Source organism: Beta vulgaris, chromosome 5, assembly GCF_026745355.1.
Source record: "Beta vulgaris subsp. vulgaris cultivar EL10 chromosome 5, EL10.2, whole genome shotgun sequence".
Lineage (NCBI taxonomy): Eukaryota > Viridiplantae > Streptophyta > Magnoliopsida > Caryophyllales > Amaranthaceae > Beta > Beta vulgaris.
The window spans coordinates 33,568,303-33,593,202 of record NC_079206.1 but is presented as its reverse complement, the minus strand read 5'-3'; the positions used below and the strand labels follow the sequence as shown (position 1 = coordinate 33,593,202).

Sequence of the window (24,900 nt, the reverse complement as noted above, 5' to 3'; positions counted from 1 at the left end):
GCCCTTCCCCTTCCCTGCGCTGTGCAACTTAAATCTTAAAACAAATTAAACGAGGGTCATTAAAAAACAAATTTCTCAATAGTTGTAACTTTCTACTCCCTCTATCCCATAATATAATGCTCACTTCTCATTTTTTACAAGAATTAAAAAAAATAAAAAGAGTTTTAAGATTTCACAAAAACATATATTTTAGTTAATATTTATTGGAAATTTTTGTCTTGGAACTAGTTTTTTCTTCTTTTTCCTTAAAAATAAACTGAAAGAGCAATAAATGTTCCTTGAAATATGTAAAACAATAAATAGGGGCACATATTTTAAAAGAAAGATAGGGGTAGTTTGAAAAGTTTTATGTAGAAATAAAGGATAATATAGTCCAAACAAATTGATAAAAAAGAAAAGGCACAACATTTTAGGACAACCAAAAAAGAATGTAAGCACTATATTATAGGACGGAAGGAGTATTACTTTTATCGAGCAAATTTTGTGTTTTTTGTTTTTTTTTTTTTTATAAATATGAGATGGTATCATCAAACAAAAACAACATTAAACCCTAACAATATCCTTGAGTACACAATACTCCAAGGAACACAAGCTAATTACAAAGATTCCACCCATCTCCTATCATTGTGACTTATCTTTTTAGGCATAACATTGAGACACATATGCTTCACATCCCCTTGTATTCTCATTACAGTATACTCTATACAATGAATTTTCCCCTCCCATAGTGCTTGATTCCTAGCCTGCCATATACAATATATAACAGCTTCCAAAGCAGCTGCTTGCACCATTCTCCTGAATTTTGTCCCTCTCCTTATACTAACCAACCACTGGATCAACTGCTGAAGATCCTCGCTCCTTGTTGTAATTCCACACCATTGATTTATGCCACTAAGACATCTCCTACTGAATTCACAATTGAAGAACAAGTGACTATGATCCTCTACTTGAGCCTCACATATCAGACATGTATTTGTGGCACTCACCCCCCCAGCCATGTAATTTCTTTCTTGTCTGCAGCCTTCCTTGAATTGCTAACCAGCTACAGAATTGGTGTTTAGGAATTCCCATCCTGCCCCATATAGCAGAACTCCATTGAAGCTTCTCATATTCACCAGAGAGTTTATTATAAACCTCAGTGATTGAATAATGAGACATTTGCTGAATTTGAGCCTGAGTGTAATGTTCTTTCAATTGGTTCTTTACACTGCATATCTGTCTCCAGTACTAGCTACTTGTACTCCTTGGCTTATATTCCCACCATAACTGTTGCTGAATATAGATAGCATGGACCCACTTTACCCACAAATTATCAACTTTCTTTTCCACAGCCCACACATACTTACCCATTGCAGCTATGTTCCATAGATATACATTTCTTATACCTAGCCCACCTGAACCCTTAGGAGTACACACCCCAGCCCACTTTACATAACCTGCCTTCATACTAAAGTGATCACCAGACCACAAAAAAGCTCTACATATCTTGCTAACATCTTGCAAGACCTGTTTAGGTAATACAAACACTTGAGCCCAATATGAATGCAGGCTAATCAATACAGATATACATTTCTAGTGCTCCATGTTCTTATCTTTGCCACCATCTTTTCTGTAAGGCTTTCACATTCAGCTATTGAAATTCTCTTTGTGCATATTGGAAACCCTAGGTACTTGAATGGCAGGTACCCTCTTGTGAATCCAGATCTATCTAAGACCCTTTGAATATCCTCCTCTTGCATGCCACTGAAGTACATTGTTGACTTATTAACATTTGCCTGCAGCCTTGAGGTCTCAGAGAATAGCATGAAACCTCTAAGTATAAGATGTATTGTAGTGAAATCCCCTTTACAACATAGAAGTATGTCATCAGCAAAACACAAGTGAGTGATTCTCATGTCCTTGCACTGTGGATGGAACCTAAAGTCTTCCCTCTCACTCACCTTCTTCATAATTCTGGATAGGTACTCCATACATACTACAAAGAGGAGGGGTGACAGGGGATCACCTTGTCTCAATCCCCTTTGAGAGGGAAAATAACCATGCATGATCCCATTTATCATCAGTGAAAACTTAGGAGTTTCTGCACAAGTCATAATATAGCCAATGAATCTTGTAGGAAACCCCAGGCTTTCTAACATCTCCTTCAAAAAACTCCACTCTACAGTATCATATGCCTTCCTCATGTCAACTTTCATCATGCAACTAGGCCTACCTCTTCTATTTCCATACTGTTTTACCATATCTTGACATATCATGATGTTGTGCATGATATTTCTACTATGAACAAAGGCTCCTTGTGTATCCATGATGATATCAGGGAGCACATCTCTCAATCTGTTGCATAGTACCTTTGTGATACCTTTATATATTACATTACAGCAGGAGATATGTCTATAATCACCCACATGACTAGGATAACTTATTTTAGGAATGAGAGTGATAGATGTAGAGTTTACCTCCTTTAAGAGCCTTCCATTGTGAAAGAAATCTACCACTACATCAATAACATCACTCCCTACTATATGCCAACAGTCTTAAAGAACTGGCTACCAAACCCATCAGGACTAGGAGCCCTATCACCATGAATAGACCATAATGCGTGCTTTACTTCCTCCCCAGTCACTGGTCTTAATAGAAATTCATAATGAGCCTGAGTCACCAAAGGCCCACAATTAACCACCCTACTCTTCACAGACTTCCTATTCTCCAATTTAGAGCCCAGTAGACTCTCATAGTATTCTAGAAATGTTGCATTAACCTCCTGAGGTTTATCCACCCACTCACCTGCTTCATTATGAATACTAAAAATAACATTCTATAGCTGCCTCTTCTTTATGCTCCTATGAAATACCTTGGTATTCAAATCCCCATCTCTCAGCCAATCACCTTTTGCCTTCTGTTGCAAAAATTGCATATATATTTGTTGAGCATTTTTGTACTCAATAGCAGCTTCTAACTCCTGCCTTCTTAACATCATGTTCCCAGGTTGTCTATGAACCTGTTCTTGGCAGTGCTTCAGTATTTGAGCCTGCTTCATTGCCTTAGCTTGCAAGTCTTGAAACCCTTCTGCATTGAATTTTTTCAGCACCCCTTTCAGTCTCTTCAGCCTATGGACCACTTTGAACATAGGAGTACCTGTAATGGGATTACTCCAGCTCCCAGCCACCAGTGCTTTAAAATCAACAGCATTTCTCCAAATTGTCTAAATGGTTTTCTTCCCAAGTTCAGAGTAGGATATGAAGTCAAAATTACAGGGCTATGGTCAAATTCACCCTCAGGGTGAAAGAGAGCTTCTGTACTTGGACAAGCCTCCAACCATGCATCAATTACACATCACTCTATCTAGTTTAGAGTAGACTCTGCCCTCTGCCTCTTGCTTATTATTCCAAGTGTAGAAGCATCCAGTAGCCTTCATATCCTCCATACTACATTGTTCCACATACCTCCTAAAATCCATAATTTCAGTAGCCCTCACAGGAGCTCCTACTCTCTCATCCATATTCAGCACATTATTGAAGTCTCCCATCCAAACCCATGCTTCATTCAAACTTTGAATCTGCACGAGATCCCTCCATAATGCCTTCCTACTGCCAGCATCATTAAAAGCATACACAAATGTACCATAGAAAGCTTTACCAACCTTTGGTTCTATGTAACAGTGAATAAGTTGACTAGTACAACAAACAATAGTCACATTAAAGAAATGTGGATTCCACATCACTATTATCCTCCCCCCATTGTGATACTGAAAATTACAAGTGAAACACCACCCTGGACACACCCTAAGGTAAAGATTGCCCATCTTACCAACCTTTACCTTAGTCTCCAAAAGGCTAACCAGTCCAGTAGCATGAGTGGATATGAAATCCCTAACCACTCTTTGCTTAATTGGACTGTTTAAGCCCCTCACATTCCAACACAACACCTTACTCATTGCACCCTGGAGGGCCTTCCACCCTCCTATCTTTATTTCCTCATAGTTGACAAACCACATCTCCCACATTTACCTCCTCTACCAAAGCCTGAAATGAGTTCCGAATGTGCACAGGGCTATTCATCTGAGTATTCACTCTAGAAGGTCCGACCACCTTCTTGAATCCCCCAGTTTCTTTCTCAGTATTCACCTACCGAGGTTGCACCCCTGCAGGAGCCTTCCTTTGCCACACTCTAGTCTCTTCCTTCTTCTTACAATGCACACTTAAGTGCCCAAATTGTTCACATTTTCCACATCTCTCAGGTTCCATTCATATACAACATCGATAGATACCACCATCTCCTTTTCATTCAGAAACCTGACATGATCAGGAAACACTTGTTCTACCTCAGCTTCTATCAACACACGAGCAAACTGCAGCCTCTATCTCTTTGATGTAGCCTGATCTGCTTTCAAGACCTTCCCAATTTGGCCTCCAATATTGAATAAGCTCTTCTCCCCCCAGTATTTGAAATCCAACTTATGAAGTTGAATCCACATAGGCACCGTATGGATCACCACCTTTGTTAAGTCCATCTCCTGAGTCCATGCTTTTATGATTACCGGTTTTTTTATCAAAAAACTGGAATCCTCCATGTAGCACAGCATCTCTACTCTCCATAGACATGAATCGCACTATGAACATCCCCTTTCGGATACTAGCCACCTTATCCACCCCTAATTTCTTCCAAATCCGACGAATGAAACCTTCCATAACATATATTGGTGGATTCGCACCCAAGACATAACATATTATGGAAGAATTCCATAAATCAACTTCATCTTGAATATCATCCGCAGTAATTTTAACACATTTATCACTATCATCATTTTCCTACGTATTCTTGTGTGTTACCTCAGTTTTATCAGCATTATCCACCACATTATTATCAATTAACACCTGATTTTGATCATTCAATCACAAATTTTGAGGTGAATTTCGAATACTCGGATCCACCTGCAAAACAGGGGTTGATGAAACAGTAGCCAGCTTATTTGATTTGATCGCAGTCATCCACTCCGAAAATTGATGTCGGACCTCAGATTGTTGTTGCAAATGCTTCATTAATGATTTTGGTGACAAATTTTGGCCAAGACTCATCACCTCATCTTCATCAGAACTCGCAAAGTCCAGGGCCTGAACACCTAAAATCTCATTCATCGTACGCGTTTTCTTTGCCTGTGATGATGAAGGCACATTCAATTTCTGGGACTTATCAATTGAATTAGAGGAATTGGAATTTACTCTTGCTCGAGTTTTCCTAGCCATGGCAGCTCAACTACACTATGTGTGTTTGAGAGAAAAGCTAGAGAGAGAAAGTCCCGCCTCTTTTTTTGTCTTGTAATATGGTGCTTCTGTTTTTGTTTTTGCGTTTTAGTAGATGAGTAAAGAATAATTCCATTTCTTAACCCCTTAGGTTTCAGCAAATAGAGTTGAAGTTTGGCCAAATTGATAACCTTGTGCGGCCACAAAAAGGTCAGCAAAGTTACGATTAGACACACCGACAGTGGCTGAGAAGTCAATAAATGAACCATCGAAGTTTAGCTTGAAGCAACCAGAGGGAGGATGCTGCCAACTGACTGCAATGGAAGTAAGGAACCTACAACAAGGAAATGAAGAGATAGTAAAGGAATAGTCCATCATAGTTCTACTAGTCCATTCTAAATACATATGACAGGCTCTGTAGTAAATACAACTTAAATTAAGTATATTTTTCTCAAAGACAATAGAATTGTGTTCCTTCCAAATACTACACAAATTGTAATAGAACAATGGATAGGGACGGACACACGTTAGGCATTGTACAAGATCTTGAGGCACTATGTGATGGATTTTAGGTCATATAGAATTTGAATTCCAATAATGACAAAATTAGAGGGCATGTGAAAAATAAATGACTAAGGCTATGTTTAGTTCACCTGAAATTTTCTGATCTGAACTTATCTGATCTGATCTTATTTTTTCTGATCTGATCTGATCTGAATTGAACTGATCTAATCTGATCTGATCTGATCTGATTACAAGATCTTATCTTTTATATATTTTCTCAATATATAAAAAAAAATATAGTCATGTGGGGTCTTGTTTGATTCGTCTCAATAAGTAGTTTATTAATATTTAATTATTATAATTTTTACTAATATGTAATGAAAGATATTTAATAGTATAATGATTTTTAATTATAAGCATGATCTGATCTGAACTTATTTTTTCCGATCTGATCTGATCTGAACTTAATTTTTCTGATCTGGTCTGATTAGATCTAAAATAAGCAAAAATAAGGTGAACTGAACATAGCCTACGAGTCTCATTATCAGATTTACAAATGGGGCAAAGAACGTCATTAGTGAATTGATGGTGCGCTAAATTTAATTTCAATGGAAAACCATTTTGTAGACATAGCCATAGAAATATTTGTACTTTAAGGGCTCTGTTAATTTTCCATATCCAATTAAAAGGCCGAGGAATGTTGTTAGAAGGAGTAATTCCATGAGCTAGCCATTAGCTGTTTTAACAAAGAAATTCACTAGAGCTAGTAAGCCCCCAACCAGGAACATTCAGGGTGGGATAGATAGGGATAGGAATCCCAATGATTAGGTGGACAATATGGGATGGGAATAAGTCATTAAGGAGAGAAACATTCCATTGCCTTGATGGTAGAATGACATTACTAACAATAAGATCTAGATTAACAATAGAGGTGATTTGAAAATTTAACATTTCAATAAGACTTTGATTGGCACACCAGTTGTCAATCCAAAAATAGACGTTTGTTCCAATTCCAATTCGCCAACATATTCTTTTTCTTAGAAGCTCTCGAGATAGAATAATGGACTTCCAAATATATAAGTCATGTGGCTTAGCTTTATACTCAAACAAAGAAGTATTTCAGAGATATTTTTAGCGCATACGAGTTGGCTAGAGAGATTGTTGGTCAAAAAGGATTCCCCATACCATTTTACACTAGTAGAATAATTGTTTATTGCTGCGGTTTTACCCATACGCAGCAATATATCACGTAAAAAGAAAAGGAAAAATATAAAATAACCATATTGCTGCGGTTTTGGCCAAAAACCGCAGCAATATGCTTTCAACGTAAAAATTTTGAGAAAAAAGTGACTTTTTTACCTGACATATTGCTGCGGTTTTTGGCCAAAACCGCAGCAATATATTAAAATATTATTAAAAAAATAATATTTTAATATCGCCATTAATTTCATAAGCCTATTGTTGCGGTTCCTTAAACAACCGCAGCAATAGACTTTTTTTCCATATAAAACGCGCGGCCCAATTAGTAGGGTTTCCCCTTAGTCTTTTAAACAAACATCAGCCGTTTTTCCTCCTTTTCTCTTCCTCTCTCTCCTCTTCCTCTTCCTACTCTCCTCTTTCCTCCTTCGCCAGCGCAGACCCCTCGCTCGTTCACCAGCCACCACTCGTCGCTCGACTTTTCGCTCGTTCGTCGGCCCTTCGTCGTCGCTCAACATCTTCGTCGTTCGTCGGCCTCCGATCCTTCGTGGTTTGTCGTGTGTTCCTCATGTTTTCAGATTGTAATATATTTTTCTGTTCCCTCGTGTGTTCCTCATGTTTTCAGATTTTCAGATTGTAATATATCTATCTCCTTTTTTCGATTTTCATATTTATTTGTAATATATTTTTCTGTTTTTTTTGTAGTTTTTTAGTTACAGTTTCTTAATGTTATAGTTACAATTTCATTACAGTATAGTGATGCGGCTTTTTCACATTTTTTTTTCGATTTTTATATTTTAAGGTTTGTTCTTAATTTTGTAGTTTCTCTTTTGTATTGGGTGTTTATAATAGTGGATTTTTGTAAATCTGTAACATATTAAAATGGTACTATAATCAAAAAATATTTACGCCTCGAAAAATTTGAATTTTTTTTACCCGGTGTCTATCGCTGCGGTTTTAGTTTAAAACCGCAACAATATGCATATTTTTTATTATTAAATACAGCATATTGCTGCGTTTTCCATAGAAACCGCATCAATATGTTGTACTATTCTGATATGAAATACTAATATTGCTGCGGTTTTTCTCAGAAACCGCAGCAATATCTGCATTTATTGCTACGGTTTAAAACCGCAACAATATAATTATTACCTATTGCTGCCCCCTTAATCGTTGCGCGCCCAAAACCGCAGCAATAGGCCACTTTTTGACCGCAACAATAAGCATTTATACTACTAGCTAGTGTTAGCTAACTATGCTTCATTTACATGGGTCATTTTCCGGAACTTCAACCCACCATATATATTTTTAGGGCGGCAACTTTTTGATCGCTTAATTAGGGTAGCCCAAAAGAGTTCGTTGAGGAGGTCCAAAAAAACTTTCGGTTGACATTATCTATAATAGAACATATTTTCTTGGGAACCTGAGTCGTTATCATACGATAGGCTCGGGAAGATGCTAGATGACTCTGAATAAGAACTGATTTTCCAGCTTTCGAGAGAAAATTATTGTGCCAAGAGTTAATTTTGTTGTCAACTTTTTGAACTATGTAGTGGAAATCGATAGGCATTGGTTTATAATTGGAGAAGATAATTCCCAAATATCATCCAAGAAAAACCTTTGGGCCATAGTGAATATACTAGCAATTAGTGTTCGTCTAGAATTTGGGACATGTTTAAAAAACAAGATCTCTGATTCATGAAAATTCACTAGCTGCCCCTGTATTAAGGCAAAAAGAGTATAATATTTTTGAGGTGGTCGGAAGAAACTAAGTTACACTAGTGTGGAATACAACGTAAGGGCTGCGATCAAAACAACCCTAAAGGCTGTGTTTTTGGCACATAACCCTTGTTGTAGCAGCCCTTCGGCAAAATTAAAGGGTTGTAGTTTTTTACCGTAGCCCTTCACTATCAAGGGTTGCGGTTTAGGCCCAAAACCGCAGCCCTTTTGACCCAAAAAAATAAAAAAATAATATTTTTTTACAATTTTTTACTCCTAAATATATCAAGAAAAGCTGACAACATCACAAATTCTACAAACTTTATTAACAATACATCAACATGATAACAATACAATCTTTCCAATTTATGATAGTACATAAACATTATAACAATAGAAATTATCCACTAGTAGAATAAATGCTATTTGCTGCGGTGATATTGCTGCGGTTTTAGCCATACGCCGCAATATATCACGTAAAAAAAAAGTAAAATATGAAATAAAGATATTGCTGCGGTTTTTGCTTAAAAACCGCAGCAATATAGTGTAAGCAGAAAAATTTTTTGAAAATAGTTGACTATTTGACAAATATATTGCTGGCGGTTTTGTCAGAAACCGCAGCAATATATTAAAATATTATTAAAAAAATAATATTTTAGTATATTGCTGCGGTTTTTGACAAAAACCGCAGCAATATTGTTAAAAAAAATATATAAAAGCGTGGTTTCACTTAGGGTTTTTTTTTCATCTCTCACTCTTTCATCTCTCAGCGCCTCTCTCCCTTTTCTGATCCTCTCTCCTCTCCTCTCACACGGTCAATCCTCTCTTTCTCCTTCTCTCAGGCGCCTCTCTCTCTCTCCTTCTCTCATCCTCTCTCTCTCTTTCACCACGTCGCCATCATCAACCTTCTATCTCCTTCGCCGCCGTCGGAAATTGTTCGAAGTAGATCTCGAAACTTTTTCGCACAAATTTCAGTTTAACTCAAAGATCAAGTCTTGGGTATGTCTTACTCAAAGATCTCGAAGTAGATCAGTTTGCTCCTCCTTTTTCGTCTCTCACTCCTTTCGCACAAATTTCAGTTTCGTCGCGTCGGAAATTGTTCAAAGTGGTGTGGTTGTCGATGTCGGCGGTGAAATTGTTCAGTCACCTCGGCTGTGTCGACTCGGCGGTGAAATTGTGCGGTTGTCGACTCGGCTTCTAGATGTCGGCGGTGAAACTTACAAAGTCATGAGTTATTGATTATTATTTTTCTTTGCTGCAGAATTAATATTTTGTTTTTGGCAATTCTTGATATTAATGCTGAAACTGTAGAATTCCTGTAGCTGGAATAGTTATTCGCCAATTTAGTGTAATGAATTGAAATGTATAATGATGTTATTTGAAGTTCCAATTTTAATTTTGTGTTTTCAGTTCTATAAATTCAAGCTGTTAATTTTGTACTTCGATTTTATTTTAGATTGGTGTGTATCTCTATTTTTTTTTCTTTTTCGTTTCTTTTAAATTTTTCTGTAATTAATATTTTTTTGTTAATTTTGTACTCGGCTTCTTTGTCATGAATTGTCTGTTTTTATTTATTTTGTAAATAGGGTTTGTAAAATATTATTTTTATTATATATATATTAGTTACTTTTGTGATGTTATTGTACTGCAATAGCTTCTTGGATTTAGAAATGTTTATATTATAAGCATATTATAACTCCCAACCATTCACGCTTTGAGTAATTGGAAAAAAAAAAAAAAAAAATGTACCTGCTGTGCCTATATTGCTGCGGTTTTGGATAGAAACCGCAGCAATATACCTGTATTTTTTAATATTTTAAAAAGGCATATTGCTGCGGTTTGGCCTAAAAACCGCAGCAATATTTGTCGATATTGCTGCGGTTTTAAAACCGCAGCAATATAATTAATACCTATTGCTGCCCTCTTATTTGCTGCGCGCCCAAATCCGCAGCAATAGGGCACTTTTTAACCGCAGCAAATAGCATTTATTCTACTAGTGATCGAACATCACATACTCTACAAACTTCTTTGTCTTCCCGGCAAACCACCACTGGAAGTCTTCGTGGCAAACCACCACACGAGAAAAACTGTGATTCAAATGCATCCTCTCTTGCTTGTCTTGCTCCTATCTTCTTCTCTATCGGCATCCGTCATACTAGCTGTATATTTTTTTTTTACCAATTTTAGGTCAACATTTTCGAATTATAATCAAACCTAATGTTAATTTCATCAATTTAAATACCTAGATTCCATGTTCGAGACAGTAGAGTTCCCAGCAAGTGTTTCTGACTTGAATTCTAGCTTAACCGACGTGGATTGAGATGCATCCTATCATTTTCGTAAAAGAGAGTTATGACAAAGATTGGGAGGACACGAGAGAGGAGGGGTTGTGGTGGACAGACGAGAGACGGCGGCGAACGAGTAGAGGAGATGGAGGGGAGAGAGAATAATGAGGGACAGCGACGAACGAGCAAATCGAGGAGAGAGAGCTGAGGAGATTGTGAGAGAGGAGAGAGAAATGATGAGGAAACCCTAACCGCTTAAAATTAATTATGGGGAGCGCGATCGAATTCATTTCAAATAAAATTTTTAAAAAACCCATAAAGGGATGCGGTTAGCCCAAAAACTGCAACCCTCTAGTTTTTATAGAGCTGTGGTTTTCGACTAACCGCAGCCCTCCGCAACCCTTCACTATTAAGGGTTGCGATTTTCAAATGCAGCTCTTGCACCGCAGCCCTTGCATTTTTTTCCTCTAGAGTTAGATTTACAAAATAATAAAACGTTATCAACATTGAATAGCCCTAAATTATCTCGGAATGTGGAGAAAGTTTGATTACAATTCCTGATTTTGAATTTTTGTGGCAAAATCTAGTTGTCGACAAAGGATGTCCATGTAGAAAATGAAATGATAACGTGATAAAAGGTCACCCTGGCGTAGGCCTCAAGAAGGGTGAAAGATGGAGGTTGTGATCAGTAAAGCAGACAACTACCTATGGGTGGGCAGATTATCCAATCTAGGTATATATTGATCTTGTTATTGAATTAAATGATCATCAAAACTAGATCTTAGATGCTAAAAACCAACCTTTAACGTATTTGTCTATTTATGCAATTAATCGAATAATCACCTTATAAGTAGATTGTTTTACACTTTACCATCTTTTGTTTTTTTTTTTTTCAATTTTACAACCTTAAACTTTCCAACTCACAAAAAACTACCACCTAACTCGTGTTCCGACCAAGAATCTGGTACGGGAGGGCCCACATGTCGGATTAAAATAATTTGCCCTGTTTTACTCTCTCTCTTCTCGATTTCTTTCTCTTCCTTCCTTCACCATTCCATTTCTTTAAATAAATCACATTCTTATCTTCAATTCCCTATCAACATCCTCTTCGTAAAAATCATCAACTCCTCTTTGATATTTACAAAGATTATTTTACCCACTCTCTCCTCCACTTCACCCAAAAATCGAGAATACCAAGCTCATCTTTCTTCTCCTTTTATTTCGACTTTTGCAGTAAGAGGAATTCCATAGTTCCACTTTTGGTGGTTTTAGAAAGAAGATTAAGAAATTGCGGGCCTATAATAATGACGATGAATGGAAACCAAAGTAAGTATTATGCTAAATAGCACCATAGCTGCACCAATTTAGGCTCAATCTACAAAAAAAAATCAATGAACAAGAAATACCCAAAATTGAGGAAGAACCCTAGTCTATTAAACTGGGCGGAGAAATCAAAACTTTAACAGTAGTTGAATCTCCAATTTCTCCTTTGATTGAGGTTGAATTTATCAAAACATGGGAAGTCCTAACTTGATTTAGGTTTTCATCAAAGAAATTTGGCTTTTTTAGAGGGATTGAAAGACAAAGTTGGGGTTTTAATAAAAAGGAAATGAAAAATCAAGGGTAAAGGTGAAAATGGGGAAAAGTAAACATAAAACGGTTATTCAGGACCGCCCTGGCCGGATTCTTTATTGGATCTAAGTCAAGGTGGTGATTATTAACGAGTTGACAATTTTAAGGTGGTAAAATTGAAAAAAAAAAGAACCAAAAGGTGGTAAAGTGTAAAACAATCTATTTATAAGGTGATAAAAATCAAAAAATCCTTAAATAAAAAGAAATTCACCCAAACTCAAATGTATTATTTCTTGGTTTTATTTATTTTTCTTGAAAATTAATCAGCCGACATTTTTCAAACCAAAATGCCACTAAAATAGTATGAGCTAAAACATGATACTCACATGCCTTAGGTTGAAATCGGTGATAAGGGTCGGAGAAATGGCCATGGTGAAGGGGGGGTGCCTCTTTAAGTCAATTGTGTTCAATGTCTTATTTTAAGAAAAACCCTTTGAATTAGAAACATTTCTTTTGAAAGGTGACATTCAAGATTTCGGTTTTTTCACCAAGTACCCCCGAGTTTTCAAAAAATTCACCTGGTACCCTCCAAGTTTTCAAAATTCACAGGGTACCCCTAAGTTTCAAACTAATACACGGGGTACCCTTAAATGCCCTTAATGACTAATGGCGTTAACCGCCGTTAGTCATTAACCCTAATTTTCTGTTTCCAACTCTAATTAACCTCTAAACCTAACCCTAACCCTCACACTAACCCTAAACCCTAAACCTAAACCTAACCACCCTTCCCCCACCCTCCTACCACCCATATCCCCTGTCCCACCCCACCACCACGCCCAGCCCCCCTCCTCACCCCAGCAACCCCCCTCCCCGACCCTCGCAACCCCACCCCACCGCAGCCCCCACCCTCCCTCCCCCACTCCACGCAATTTTCGCAGCCCCTGAAATCTCACCCCCTCCCCCACCCCCGGACCCCACAGCACACCCCCCACCCCGCGCCACCACCCTCGTTTTCGCAGCCCCTGAAATTGCACCCCCCCCACCCTCGTTGCACCACCCTCCTCCAATTTCCGCGAAATAAAAAGTCCCCCACAGCGAAAAAACAGAGGGAAGAATCGAAGAAGGGGTTGCGGGCGGCGCGGGGGGCGCAGGCGGTGGAGTGCGAAAATGGAAGGGGGTGGTGCTGTGGTTGGCGCGGGGGTGGGGGGAAGGTCGGGGGGCGCGCGATGGGGAAGGAGGGGGGGGGGACTGCTGAAATGAACTGAGAGGGGGAGGAGGGGCGCGAGGGTGGGGGCTGCGGGGGTAGGGGAGGAGGGCGGCGCGAGGGCGCAAGGATGGGGAGAGGGCGGCGCGAGGGTGGGGGAGGGGCAGGGGTGGTGGGAGGGTGGGGTGGGTGGTGGGGGGTGGGTTAGTGTTAATGTTAGGGTTTAGTGTTAGGGTTAGGGGTAGGGGTAGGGGTTAGGATTAGGGTTAAAATTAGGGGATTAATTAGGGTTAAAGCAGAAAATTAGGATTAATGACTAACGGCGATTAACGTCGTTAGTCATTAAGGGCATTTGAGGGTACCCCGTGTATTAGTTTGAAACTTAGGGGTACCCTGTGAATTTTGAAAACTTGGAGGGTACCAGGTGAATTTTTTGAAAACTCGGGGGTACTTGATGAAAAAACCGTTTTTATTATGCTCATTAAGGCAAAGTTAAAAAATAAATAAATGAAAATAAATATTCATTTATCTAAACTTCTGTGTTGTGTGACGAGATGACTGCATTGCTTCGATCCTCATGAGTTCTTTTTCTAATAAAATGAGAGGAGGTGCATACCCTTTTGGCCTTTTCCATGGCTGAGACAAGGTCGAAGCAAGCCAAAATATTTGTTGTATAATATGAGCACTATAAGAGGGGGGGTGAATTATAGTGAGAGAATAAGCTCTACTTTTTGCGGAATTAAAAGTAAACTTGGGAACAAACAATGGGAACACGAGAGATTTTACGAGGAAAAACTTCCTAGGCCTAGTAGGAAGAAACAACCTCGACCACAAGGGATTTTAAACAACTTTCCACTATAATAGGCCAAAACAACTCTGATTACAACCTATTACTTTTCTCTCGATTCTCAACTTAAGTCACTCAACTCAAGTTCCCAACGACAGTTCCCAACAACTGACGTTTTCTCTCAAACTTCACTCGAAGTTCCTTTCTCTTTCTCTTTTCTTTCCTTGCTTCACTCAAAGCTTTCTCACACTTACAAGAGTTCACTCAAACCCTTTTTCTCAAAAATACACTTTATAAAATAATGGAAGAGTAATAAACTCGATTAATGTAAGTATGAATTCTCTTAAGGAAAAGGCACTGACACTTTAGATAACTTAGGACAAATTAACTAAGTCAGACACAATTTTGCTCAAATGAATTAGGCGCCTATTTATAGACAATTAAGACAAGACATGTTCTCCACTAACTTAGACCATTATCACATGTTCTCCATGATGTTAATTAATTAATTAAATTAAATTAATTATTCCATGTCATGTAAAGCATCCACTAATCCACTACTTCACTTCATAGAAGCAGTAACATATTACGTGGTTTTTGCAAAACTTGGAGAATAATTAAACTTATTTAATTTAATTAAATACTTGGAGGATAATTAACTTAAGCCACTAAATCCACTAACTACATAAAACTGTAGCAGTAAACCTTAGGCGTGTAATCTAGATTTTAGGAAATAAATAAATAAATACTTTAGCTAGTTTTTAGGAAAAAATCTTTTTCAAAATCTTTTATAAAACCGGAAAACAGTTTTTATAATTCAAAAATCCGAAACATTTTGAAAACCGGAAATAATAAATTTTCGAAAACTAAATCTTTTAAATAAAATATAAAAGATAAAATATTATTTTAAAAAGATAAATTTGAAAATCAGTTAATTTAAAATCAGAAAATCTTTTTAAAATCTTTTCCTAACAAACTTAAACTAACTTCCTAAAATAATGGATCTTAGTCAAATTATCCCTAAAAACTCTAACAACTATATTGGACACAATTATCTTAGGCGCACAATATTAGTCACTTAGAAGTTCCTAAATTAGTTTTAAGTCTTGTTCCCTAATTATTAAGTCTTGTTCCTTAGCCTTGTTCCTATAGTGCCAGGTCTGTTCCTTTCATGGGAACAGAACCAAGTTCCTTTGAGAATTCACCACGAACTTAATAAAGCTTTTACTCACCTTAACAAGAAGATTAATAAATACCCTAATGTATTCTAATCTTCATTCCATGCTTGATTCTTCATCTCTCGAACATCTTTACTTCGATCTTGATTAATTCTCCGCTTTAATCTTCAATCAAGTATTCTCTTAGCTCGAGCATGAATTACCTTGCAACACCATAAATAAAATACACTATGTCTTTTGTGGTTAGGTCATCTTCAAAACTCAAGGGTCAACAATATTTTAGTGAACATATGCAATTGGGTCTAGAGTGAGCCCAACAAAAGATATTAGATCAAGACTACGAATGTTATAATTCCCCAAGATACGTAGGAATCCTTATCTCGAGATCTAACCGGTTCAATAAAAATAAAATAAACCAGGTCTGATGATATTCTAGAATTGAGAAGCTTGCTCATTTAATATCCTGACATAGTAGACTCGAGTTTTAACCTAACAACATCAAGGCTTTTTCACACCTACATATATTTGAGTAACAAATTTAAAACTTTTTATTTTTCAATCCAAACTATATTTGTCCCTAAAGGACTCTCCATCACTTCCATGGTTTCTGGCAATATCTGACTTTGACTACATTGACTCGCCATTGAAGAAACTCTTAATGATACCGAATGTCATTCTAGTCAACAACTCTGAATGCTTAATTCCAGTCAACTATATTCTAATATGGGCTCACATTGCCTAATTCAAGTTAAGTTTTTCAAAAGTGAGGCTTCCTATATATGTGGTGGTTCCTCCAAATTAAACTTCCAAACAGGTGTAATATGTAGATATCACTTGCAGGACCCTGATTTTTATCAACACATTTTTCAAATTCAATTTATCTCTATCAATCCAGTTATTCTCTTAGCTTTACACCCTAACCTTCCATCAATCTATATCTTTCAATTTTGCATAACCCTGGCCTTAGATAACGTCTCGTGCATCCTTAGAGAGTCTAAGTTTGCATCATAATTGCATTGCATTCTTATCTGAGTTGTTTACACCTATTAGCTAACATCTTAATTTGCAGGTTAATCAAATTGCTTGTAGTTATCAACTTGTAAATTAACTTTGTTTTGCAGAAATGGCGATATGTAGACCGGTTCAAGATTGCAGAGCATCTAGAATTGTTCTCCATCCTAACGCATACTATTTTTACTTTTGTTTTTCGAAACTCAATCAAAGTGGGGATTCTATAGACAAATAAGCGCTAGCAAGTGCTAGAGAGCTTGTTGGATGAAAGCAGATCTAGGATCACTTTCTGCAGTTTGATGATCGAGTCGTTGATGATGTTATGAGCAGCTTTTCTAAAACTACAAAACCTGGTGCAAGTATTTGCGACTTGTGTCACTCCAATTTAGTACCCAGTAGTGAAATATATCATCGTCCTAGTTAGTCCGATTGAAGAGGACCAATTAAAATCCTTGTGAAAAACCCTTTTTGAATCTATAATATGTTTAAAGCTCATCTAAAAGAAAATACAATTGCAAGCCCAATGAACTATTCATGATAATTAATTGATTTTTCAAAATAAATATTTTATTAAATTATTTTTATAAAATCATATTTTATTATTTAATCCTTTTTTTCTTGATAAATTAAAGGCAAGTCAAAGTAGTTATTTAAGATAGTTGAGTATTATGTTGTTGTCTTTCTTTAAATATGTTAATTAGAGTGTTGATGTGTGTCCTGGTGAAGCATTGTGAGTAAAATTCCACTTGATATAAAAAGGACTCGTGATGGTCTAATAATGTTGTCCTAATGTCATGATCCTAAGTTGCCGAACTGATGAGCTATCTGATCCTAAGTTGCCGAATTTTTGAGCTATGAAATGCAAATTCTTTCTCCTAAAGCAAGCTTGATCTTTATCCCAATATTTTGATTTTCTATTTATGAGTTTGACATTCGTGCTTCATTATTTCTTTCTTTCATATGTCCCACCTTTTCTTCATTTCCCTATTATTATCCTTCTTTTCTTCACACATTGATCCAAAGTTCAACAAGTGCTTTTAATCTTCATTCATGGTATATGGAGCAAAGACATATTGATAGGATAGTGAAGAGGAAGACGCATTAGTTAAGGGGGAACATGAAAAGGTTGGAAGAAACACTAATGCATGCGTGAAAGAATGAAAGCACTACTTCACACTATACAAGGCACAGTGCCAGGAGATGCATCTAAAAGAAAATGAGGTTTTAACTTATTTAGCCTCTGATCTCTTATTGATTGACTAAGATTGTATAGTCTGACTCTCTTTTCTAAAAAAAAAGAAGATAGATTGAAAAGAAAAAGAAAAGAAAAGATGAAGAAAATGAGAGCAAGACACTTGTGTTAGATAAATCTTAGAGTTTAATTCACAGATGAAAAAATATTATCAAAGTTTTGAAGATCATCATTTTGGATTCAAGCATATCCGAAGATTAGTTATATTTGAAAAAGAATAGATTGTTCAGTGGCACAATAACACACAGTGCCACATTGAAGAAAGTCTTATGATGTTTATTTGCGGAAGTTAAAAATCAGAAAAAAAAAAAAAGGTTTAAGCACTTGTTGAGCCAATTGCCATTTCAAATCTTCAAGCTTGCATTACCTATCTTTATCTTACATTCTTAGCTATCAACCATGATCCTTCATGATTATTTCTTGTTTCATAACTTCGGACTGTGAGTTGGATTATTTTTTTTGCTTAATGACTTCAGATTGTGAGTTGGATGCACCAGCATCCTTAGTATTTATTGCTTGAGCTACTTGCATTATTTTGCTGACTATAATATCTCACTTTGACTTGCTAATTAATGCTCTCCTTTTTTTATAATGTCAAAAAGGGGGAAGATGGGTATAATACTTAGACTAATGAATGAATTAATCTTGGTTACCATGTTATTTGTGAATGTATGTGAATGATGTTGTGTTACTTTCCCTAATGTGATTAATGGTGCATATTTTGAGGAAGAAGTATTATTTGTTTGTCATCATCAAAAAAAGGAAGAATTTGTTGTGACTCTAAGTCAATTTTATTTTGATGATGATAAACACTTTATGCTATAACATGTATTTATGTAACAATGATCTAAGAAAACTATCAAGATTGGATGTTCGTGAAAGCTCAAGAATTTGAAGATATGGAAGCTTAGGTCTAGTTATATTCTTAGTCATGTTTATGCAATGTAATTAACTTATTGAAACCTTGTGCTAAACTTTGTGCTAAATTAGAAATGTGAAATTAGGATGGTTATCTATTTTCTTAGAGTTAAGAAAATAGGTAAGTATATTAATTTCATTTATCAATTAGAAATGTGAAATTAGGATGGTTATCTATTTTCTTAGAGTTAAGAAAATAGGTAAGTATATTATTTTCATGTATCTATATAAAAAGGGGATTTAGTTTCGAAATTTAGTTTATTAAAGATAACGTTTTTTAAAGACTTTGAAAAAAAGGGTTTTATAAAAACTGATTTAGAGAAAACGTTTTGTAAAAGAATTTCAAAAACAAAGGGTTTTTAATAAAGAAAGTAACGTAATCCCCCATAATTTTACGGATTTTATAAATATACTTTAGTATTTATATATTTATATTTAAACATAATTTAGTTTCAAATGATTTATTTATTTAAAGAAGGTTGACTATTTTAAAAGTCAAAAGAAATTATTTTAAGGATTTAAGAAAGTAAAATATTTTATTTAGGCATGCTTTGAAAAACGTTTGAAATACTAATTTGAATTGGAAAAGAAGTCTAAATGGGCTTGAGGAACCCAAAATTCTAAGTAGACTAGGAAAAAGGAGCTATGTTGATGTTAGGAGTTCTAATTTATTTATCCTATTCATCATCAAACTTTAGTTGAGCCCAATCTCCTTTTCCTAATCCCAAAAAGAAACCTCCGTATAAATATCTTAATACCCAATTATTTTACCCCACACAAATACTTATTTTTTTCTCTCCTCTCTCAAAGTTTTCGGCCAGCAGATTCTTTTTCTCTCCTCATGTTTTTTTCGATTCTTACTTCTCTCAAGTTTTCGTCTTCTTCAAGTAACATTTCTCTTCAATAAGAAACGTCACAAAACCTTTACACCCATTGATTTGGGCGCCGCCGCTACTGCCGTGTCCTTCCTTATTTCCGGCGCCTTTCACTCTTCTTCTTGGTTCTTTGATTGTAGGTTAATTTCTTTTCTTCTTCCTCAAGTTTCCATTAAAGATTATATTTTTATGCTTTATTTTAATGCTAATCATTATTATTGATTTTAATTTACTATTTTAATAAATAATCTTGATTCATGTGTATTATATATTAAAAGAATAAAATTTCAGATTTGTTTATTATTTTTTTAGATTGAAGTTTTAATCATCAAAGCATGAATTTTTAGGGTGTTAATTATTAGTAAACCATAGTATTATGTTGTATGTACACTATGAGATTGTTTTAAATTATGAATTTAAGCATGTTTACATAAGTTTAAAGAGGATTTTATGATTTTATAAGTGCTGGAATTTCAGAAAAGGTTTTAATAATGGGGTTTTAAGGATTTTAAGTACTATGCTAGGAATTAAAAGCAATTTAAGTTTTGATAGTAAAAAACAACTTTGGAATATGTTTAAAGAGAATTTTAAATATTTTAAAGTTGTTGTATTTTATTTAAGAGTATTGATTTTAGTGTATATTGATTATTTTAGACGGAGAATACTCAGTAGGTGACTTTTAAGGAATTAAAGGTAGTCAATCAACTAGTTTACACAAGGTACGTACATACATGTGTGCTATGTGATCTAGTATCATAATTTAAGAAGGAAAAGTTGTAGTATAATGTATAGGAACTTTATAAGTTTATATGTGATTTCTAGTATAATTGAATATTACATGTGTTTATGCCTGTGTGCAAGCATGTTGATTATGAGTTAAAGATTGTCATGTTTGTATGGAACTATTGATGCAAGCATGTGGATGAGAACTCTATTTATTGATTAACGTGGGAGGATTAATATACTATTGAGATTGAATCATGTTATTCATGTGTTCCTTTACAAGTATTATTTTCACTACTTTATAAGGAGTGTGGGTCTTATTTGATAAGTTGATAAGTTATGCCTTTAAAAGGTAAGATTGATTATTGGCTAGGTTCAACAAATAAGAAAGATTGAGTTTAAAACAAAGTAGTTTGACACCTCTAAATTATTATGATGTATGCTGAAGTCTAATAACAATGATAACAACATAAAATCAAGAAAGAAGTACTCCCTACATATTTATTTTATCTTTCCTATTTTTACTGTGCGCATTTGGGCGACACACTTTTTTGATCTTAAATATGTTTCATTATATATTAAATAAAGTTATGATGATTGAATATTAATAAAATATTCATTGAGACAAATCAAACAAGATTTAACATGCCTATATTTTTTTTTAAAGTATTTGAAATATATCTAATTGTGAATAGTATTAAAAACTTAAGTGAGAAAAATAAAAAAATACAGTGAAAGTACAATGTGCAGGGTAAAAAGAAAATAATATTGGATTTTTTAAACTAGAATAATACAAATTTTTGCCCGTTCTCTCGCAATAATACAAATTTTTGATTATTTTTAAATAATACAAATTTTTGCCGAAAATTCCTCCAGTAGGGCATGACAGGTTAGTCACTTATTGGTTCAGGTAAATTGCTTACGTGCCACTTACTTCTTCTTCCTCCATTTTTTTCATTTCATTATTCCCTCCTGCTCCCCCTCCATTGTATTTCTCCCTTGTCCACCCCTGACCCCACCCCCCTCCACTGCCCTTTTCCCCTAATAGAGTTGTCCCCTTCCCCATAGACAGTTGTTGCCCCCTCCTCCTATTGCTACCTACCCTTTGACCACCATCAACACCAAAATCGCACCTCACCCAATCGAATCAGCTCCCCTCCAACCCCGAAACAACCCCTCACCCAAGTATAAACAGCGGCAACACCCAAAACAACCCCTCACCTACCCGAAATCAGACTCCCTACCCATTACCCACCGCGCACCCTCGTAACAACCCTTCACCTACAAGAAATTAGCCCCCTAACTAAAACCCACCTCCCTACTCCGAAATCAGTCCCACCCAAAAATAATGGTGGTGATGTTTTGCTTTGGCAGTTTATTAGGATGGTTTGGGGTTTTTATTTTGTGGGTGAATTGGGGTTCGTGGTGGTGAGTGTGGTGTTGATAGGATTTCGTGGGTGGGGTTCATGGTGGTTGTGTCTTGTGGATGAGTTTTGTTTATTTTGAGGGTGAAGGAGTGGAGGGGTGTGGTGGTTTTCCGGGGTGAAGGAGTGGAGGGGGTGGTTTTCGGGGGTGAACAGGTGGTGGGGATAGGGGAGAGAGACGTGGTGTTTTCGTGGGTAGGGGAGGGGAGCAGTGGTGTTTTCTGAGGTGGAGGAGGGGAGACGTGGTGTTGCTGGTGGTTGGGATGGGGAAGGAGGGGGAGGAGGAGAGTCCAATAGTTTTGTGGTGGGATTTCAGTTGGTAGGGGGATGGGAGGAGAGAGAAAGAGATTTTAGATTTTTTAAAATTTTCTTTTACATGTTTTACAGGTTAAATGTTACGTTGTTTTATTGTAGGAATTTCGGACAAAAATTTGTATTATTACGAGATAACAGGCAACCGTTTGTATTATTGTAGTTAAAAAATCATTAATATTTGTTTGGTTTACATTTCTCCATGTGAACTAATGTAAGAGTAGGCCACACCCCACACGTAGGAATAAGTAATTTTGAGAGTTAATAGTAGTTAGTAGCATTGCTTTTCTTTGAGTTTTCCCTCTTCTCAGACCCAACTCCTTTGTAGTAAGTATTCTATGCAGAAGCACGTGATCTGACCCACCCCAAGTCCCAACCCACTCCCCTTCACAAACACTGCAAATATAATCACCCATAGTCCCAGAACCCAGAGCCATAAATCTTATCACTTCCAAGTAAAAAAGAAAAAAATGCAAGATCAGTCAGCCTGCGACTTGAAGCTCTTTTTATCTTCTTTTGTTGTTATCGCCTTCCTCCTCTCTCATTCTCATGGTCCCTCTATCTCTTCCCAATCTCTTTACTCTATTACTATTTACTATTTACTGCCTGCCTTCGTCTCATAATATTTGCTTTATTCACATTTTTGGCCCAAAATTATAATCTTCAACCCTATTTTCCTATAATTAATAACAACAAAAAGAATATCATAATTTTTTTTAAGAAAAAAAAAACATTTTTTATATATTTTGTCACCATGTCCTTAAGATAGTAACGGTCAAATAATTTGAGACAAAGGAGTAGTTTATTGTTTGAATATTCTTTTGTAAAAAATTAGTGCTGTAAAAGAGTAACAATGTGAATGAATTGCAATTTGCAGGTAGAGATACAATAAGTCGGTGTGTGAAGAATGTACCAAGTATTAATCAGACTGAAATTGGGAAAACAAAGTATAGAGTGGAAGTGAAGAACAACTGTGGAACATGCCCAGTGATCGATGTCCATGTAAAATGTGGAAACTTTTCACAACAACTGGTTAATCCAAAGCTTCTAAAGGTTTTAAAGTTAGATGATTGTATCGTCAATTATGGCTTGCCATTACTTCCTCTCCAGAGTATTACTTTCAACTACTCCCATCAAACTATGTACCCTTTGTATCCTAGTACTTGGTATTTTCAGTGTGAGTGATTTTTCTTTCTATAAAATGAAAGCTTTAGGATTAACTAATTCTACTAATCCAACCAATTGTAAACATAAGACGATATCAAGTATTAAGGTTGATCATGTTTTAAAAGCTTTTTAGGTGAAGAAACCACATTTACGTATTTCGTTTTTTATTTTTCTATGTATAATGAATTTCCCAGTCAATGATAATTGGTTCAAGTTTTGTTTTCATTTTTAATATCTCTAAAATAAAATGGCAAGGAATGCTACTTTAAGCCTGTATTTATTGATTGCAGAAGTTGCCTCGTAAATAAGTCAGCAGAGTCTCACAGTATTGATGTTGGTACCGTTCGTTACATTGAATGAAGACTGGAGAGCAAATATTAGACCACTTTTCTGAATTCTGATGTTGATGTTGATGTTGATGTTGGTGCTACAAATAAAAATAAAAATACAACCACAATTTTTGCTCACAATAAAGGAAAATAAAATTTGATATTTCATTTTTTATAATAAGCAAGACTTAATTTAGTGATAGAACTTCCATTTGGCAACTTGAAGGTCCAAAGTTCAGGTCTTACCACTAACAATAGTCAAGAGCTTACCTTCATTCCCCTTTTTCACAAGTTCCACTTTCATTGGGCCGAAAATCATTGTCCTCACCATCTTTGTTGTCAAGTGAGAGAAAATAAAGGGTCTCAACTCATGAAAATTTTGTTCGCTTCACTTTATTTTTGAGACTTGGTTTTTATTTTTGTTAAAATTACATCAAATTTTATTTAATTTTGTATTTTTAAATATTATAAAAATTAAAACTATATAAAAAATCACGTTGAAATAAAATCCTACAAATTTTTATTTGATCATTTTTTCCCCAAGACATTAGTGTAAAAATTCAGTCTAAATAAGAGACCAAACCCATGTTACTCAAACAAAAATACATCGAAGCTTAATAAATTAAAATCAAATCACCTTATTTAACGTAAAGAAGACATAACCTTAGACAAGAAATCTAAAATTTTATCTGAGAATACAAATCACAATAACTTAAAACTAAATTTGAAGGTGATAGTTCTTACCACTTGCGCTCCCACTTGATATCGTAGCCTCAATATTATTTGGTTAAATCAAGAAGCAACTCATATTGCAGAAAATTGCAAATTGCACGAAAGTTTCATCTTTCATATGAAACCATTGTTTGGTTTAGAGCAAAAAGTTAAGCATTTACACTAGGGATCCGTTTGGTAAAACGTAAAACATTTTCCTCGTAAAAACTATTTTCCTCTATTTTCAATTTTACATTGTTTGGTTTGCAAAGGAGTGTACAGCAATTTCCCCTTACAGTAAAATTGCTCTCCCAATAATGAAAAACCATTTTCCTTTGCAAATAAAAGGAAAAATATTTTCCTTCCTTTTCCTTAGCTCTCTTGTACACTCCTTTTACTACCTCATTACTTTCCCTTTCATTTTCCATTCATGTCATCATCTTTCTTACCTAGAACCAAACAACAAAAAACTAATTTTAAAATTGTATTTTA

General features: G+C 35.7%; 2 protein-coding genes across 2 annotated transcripts; one reads left to right on the top strand and one right to left on the bottom strand.

Moving 5' to 3' along the window:
* Positions 1-2,518: 2,518 nt before the first annotated feature.
* LOC104893811 (uncharacterized) lies at positions 2,519-4,244 on the bottom strand. The gene is made up of 4 exons (XM_010679944.1): positions 4,129-4,244; positions 3,331-3,671; positions 2,887-3,171; positions 2,519-2,784 (listed from the first exon to the last, which is right to left on the bottom strand). Exons 1-4 carry the CDS (start codon positions 4,242-4,244, stop codon positions 2,519-2,521), a joined length of 1,008 nt encoding a protein of 335 aa, XP_010678246.1.
* Positions 4,245-22,513: 18,269 nt separating this feature from the next.
* On the top strand, positions 22,514-23,593 carry LOC104893773 (hypothetical protein). Its single transcript, XM_010679911.4, has 2 exons — positions 22,514-22,753; positions 23,079-23,593. The coding sequence occupies exons 1-2, from the start codon at positions 22,672-22,674 to the stop codon at positions 23,384-23,386; spliced, it is 390 nt and encodes a 129-aa protein (XP_010678213.1). The 5' UTR covers positions 22,514-22,671; the 3' UTR covers positions 23,387-23,593.
* The last annotated feature ends 1,307 nt before the right edge of the window (positions 23,594-24,900 follow it).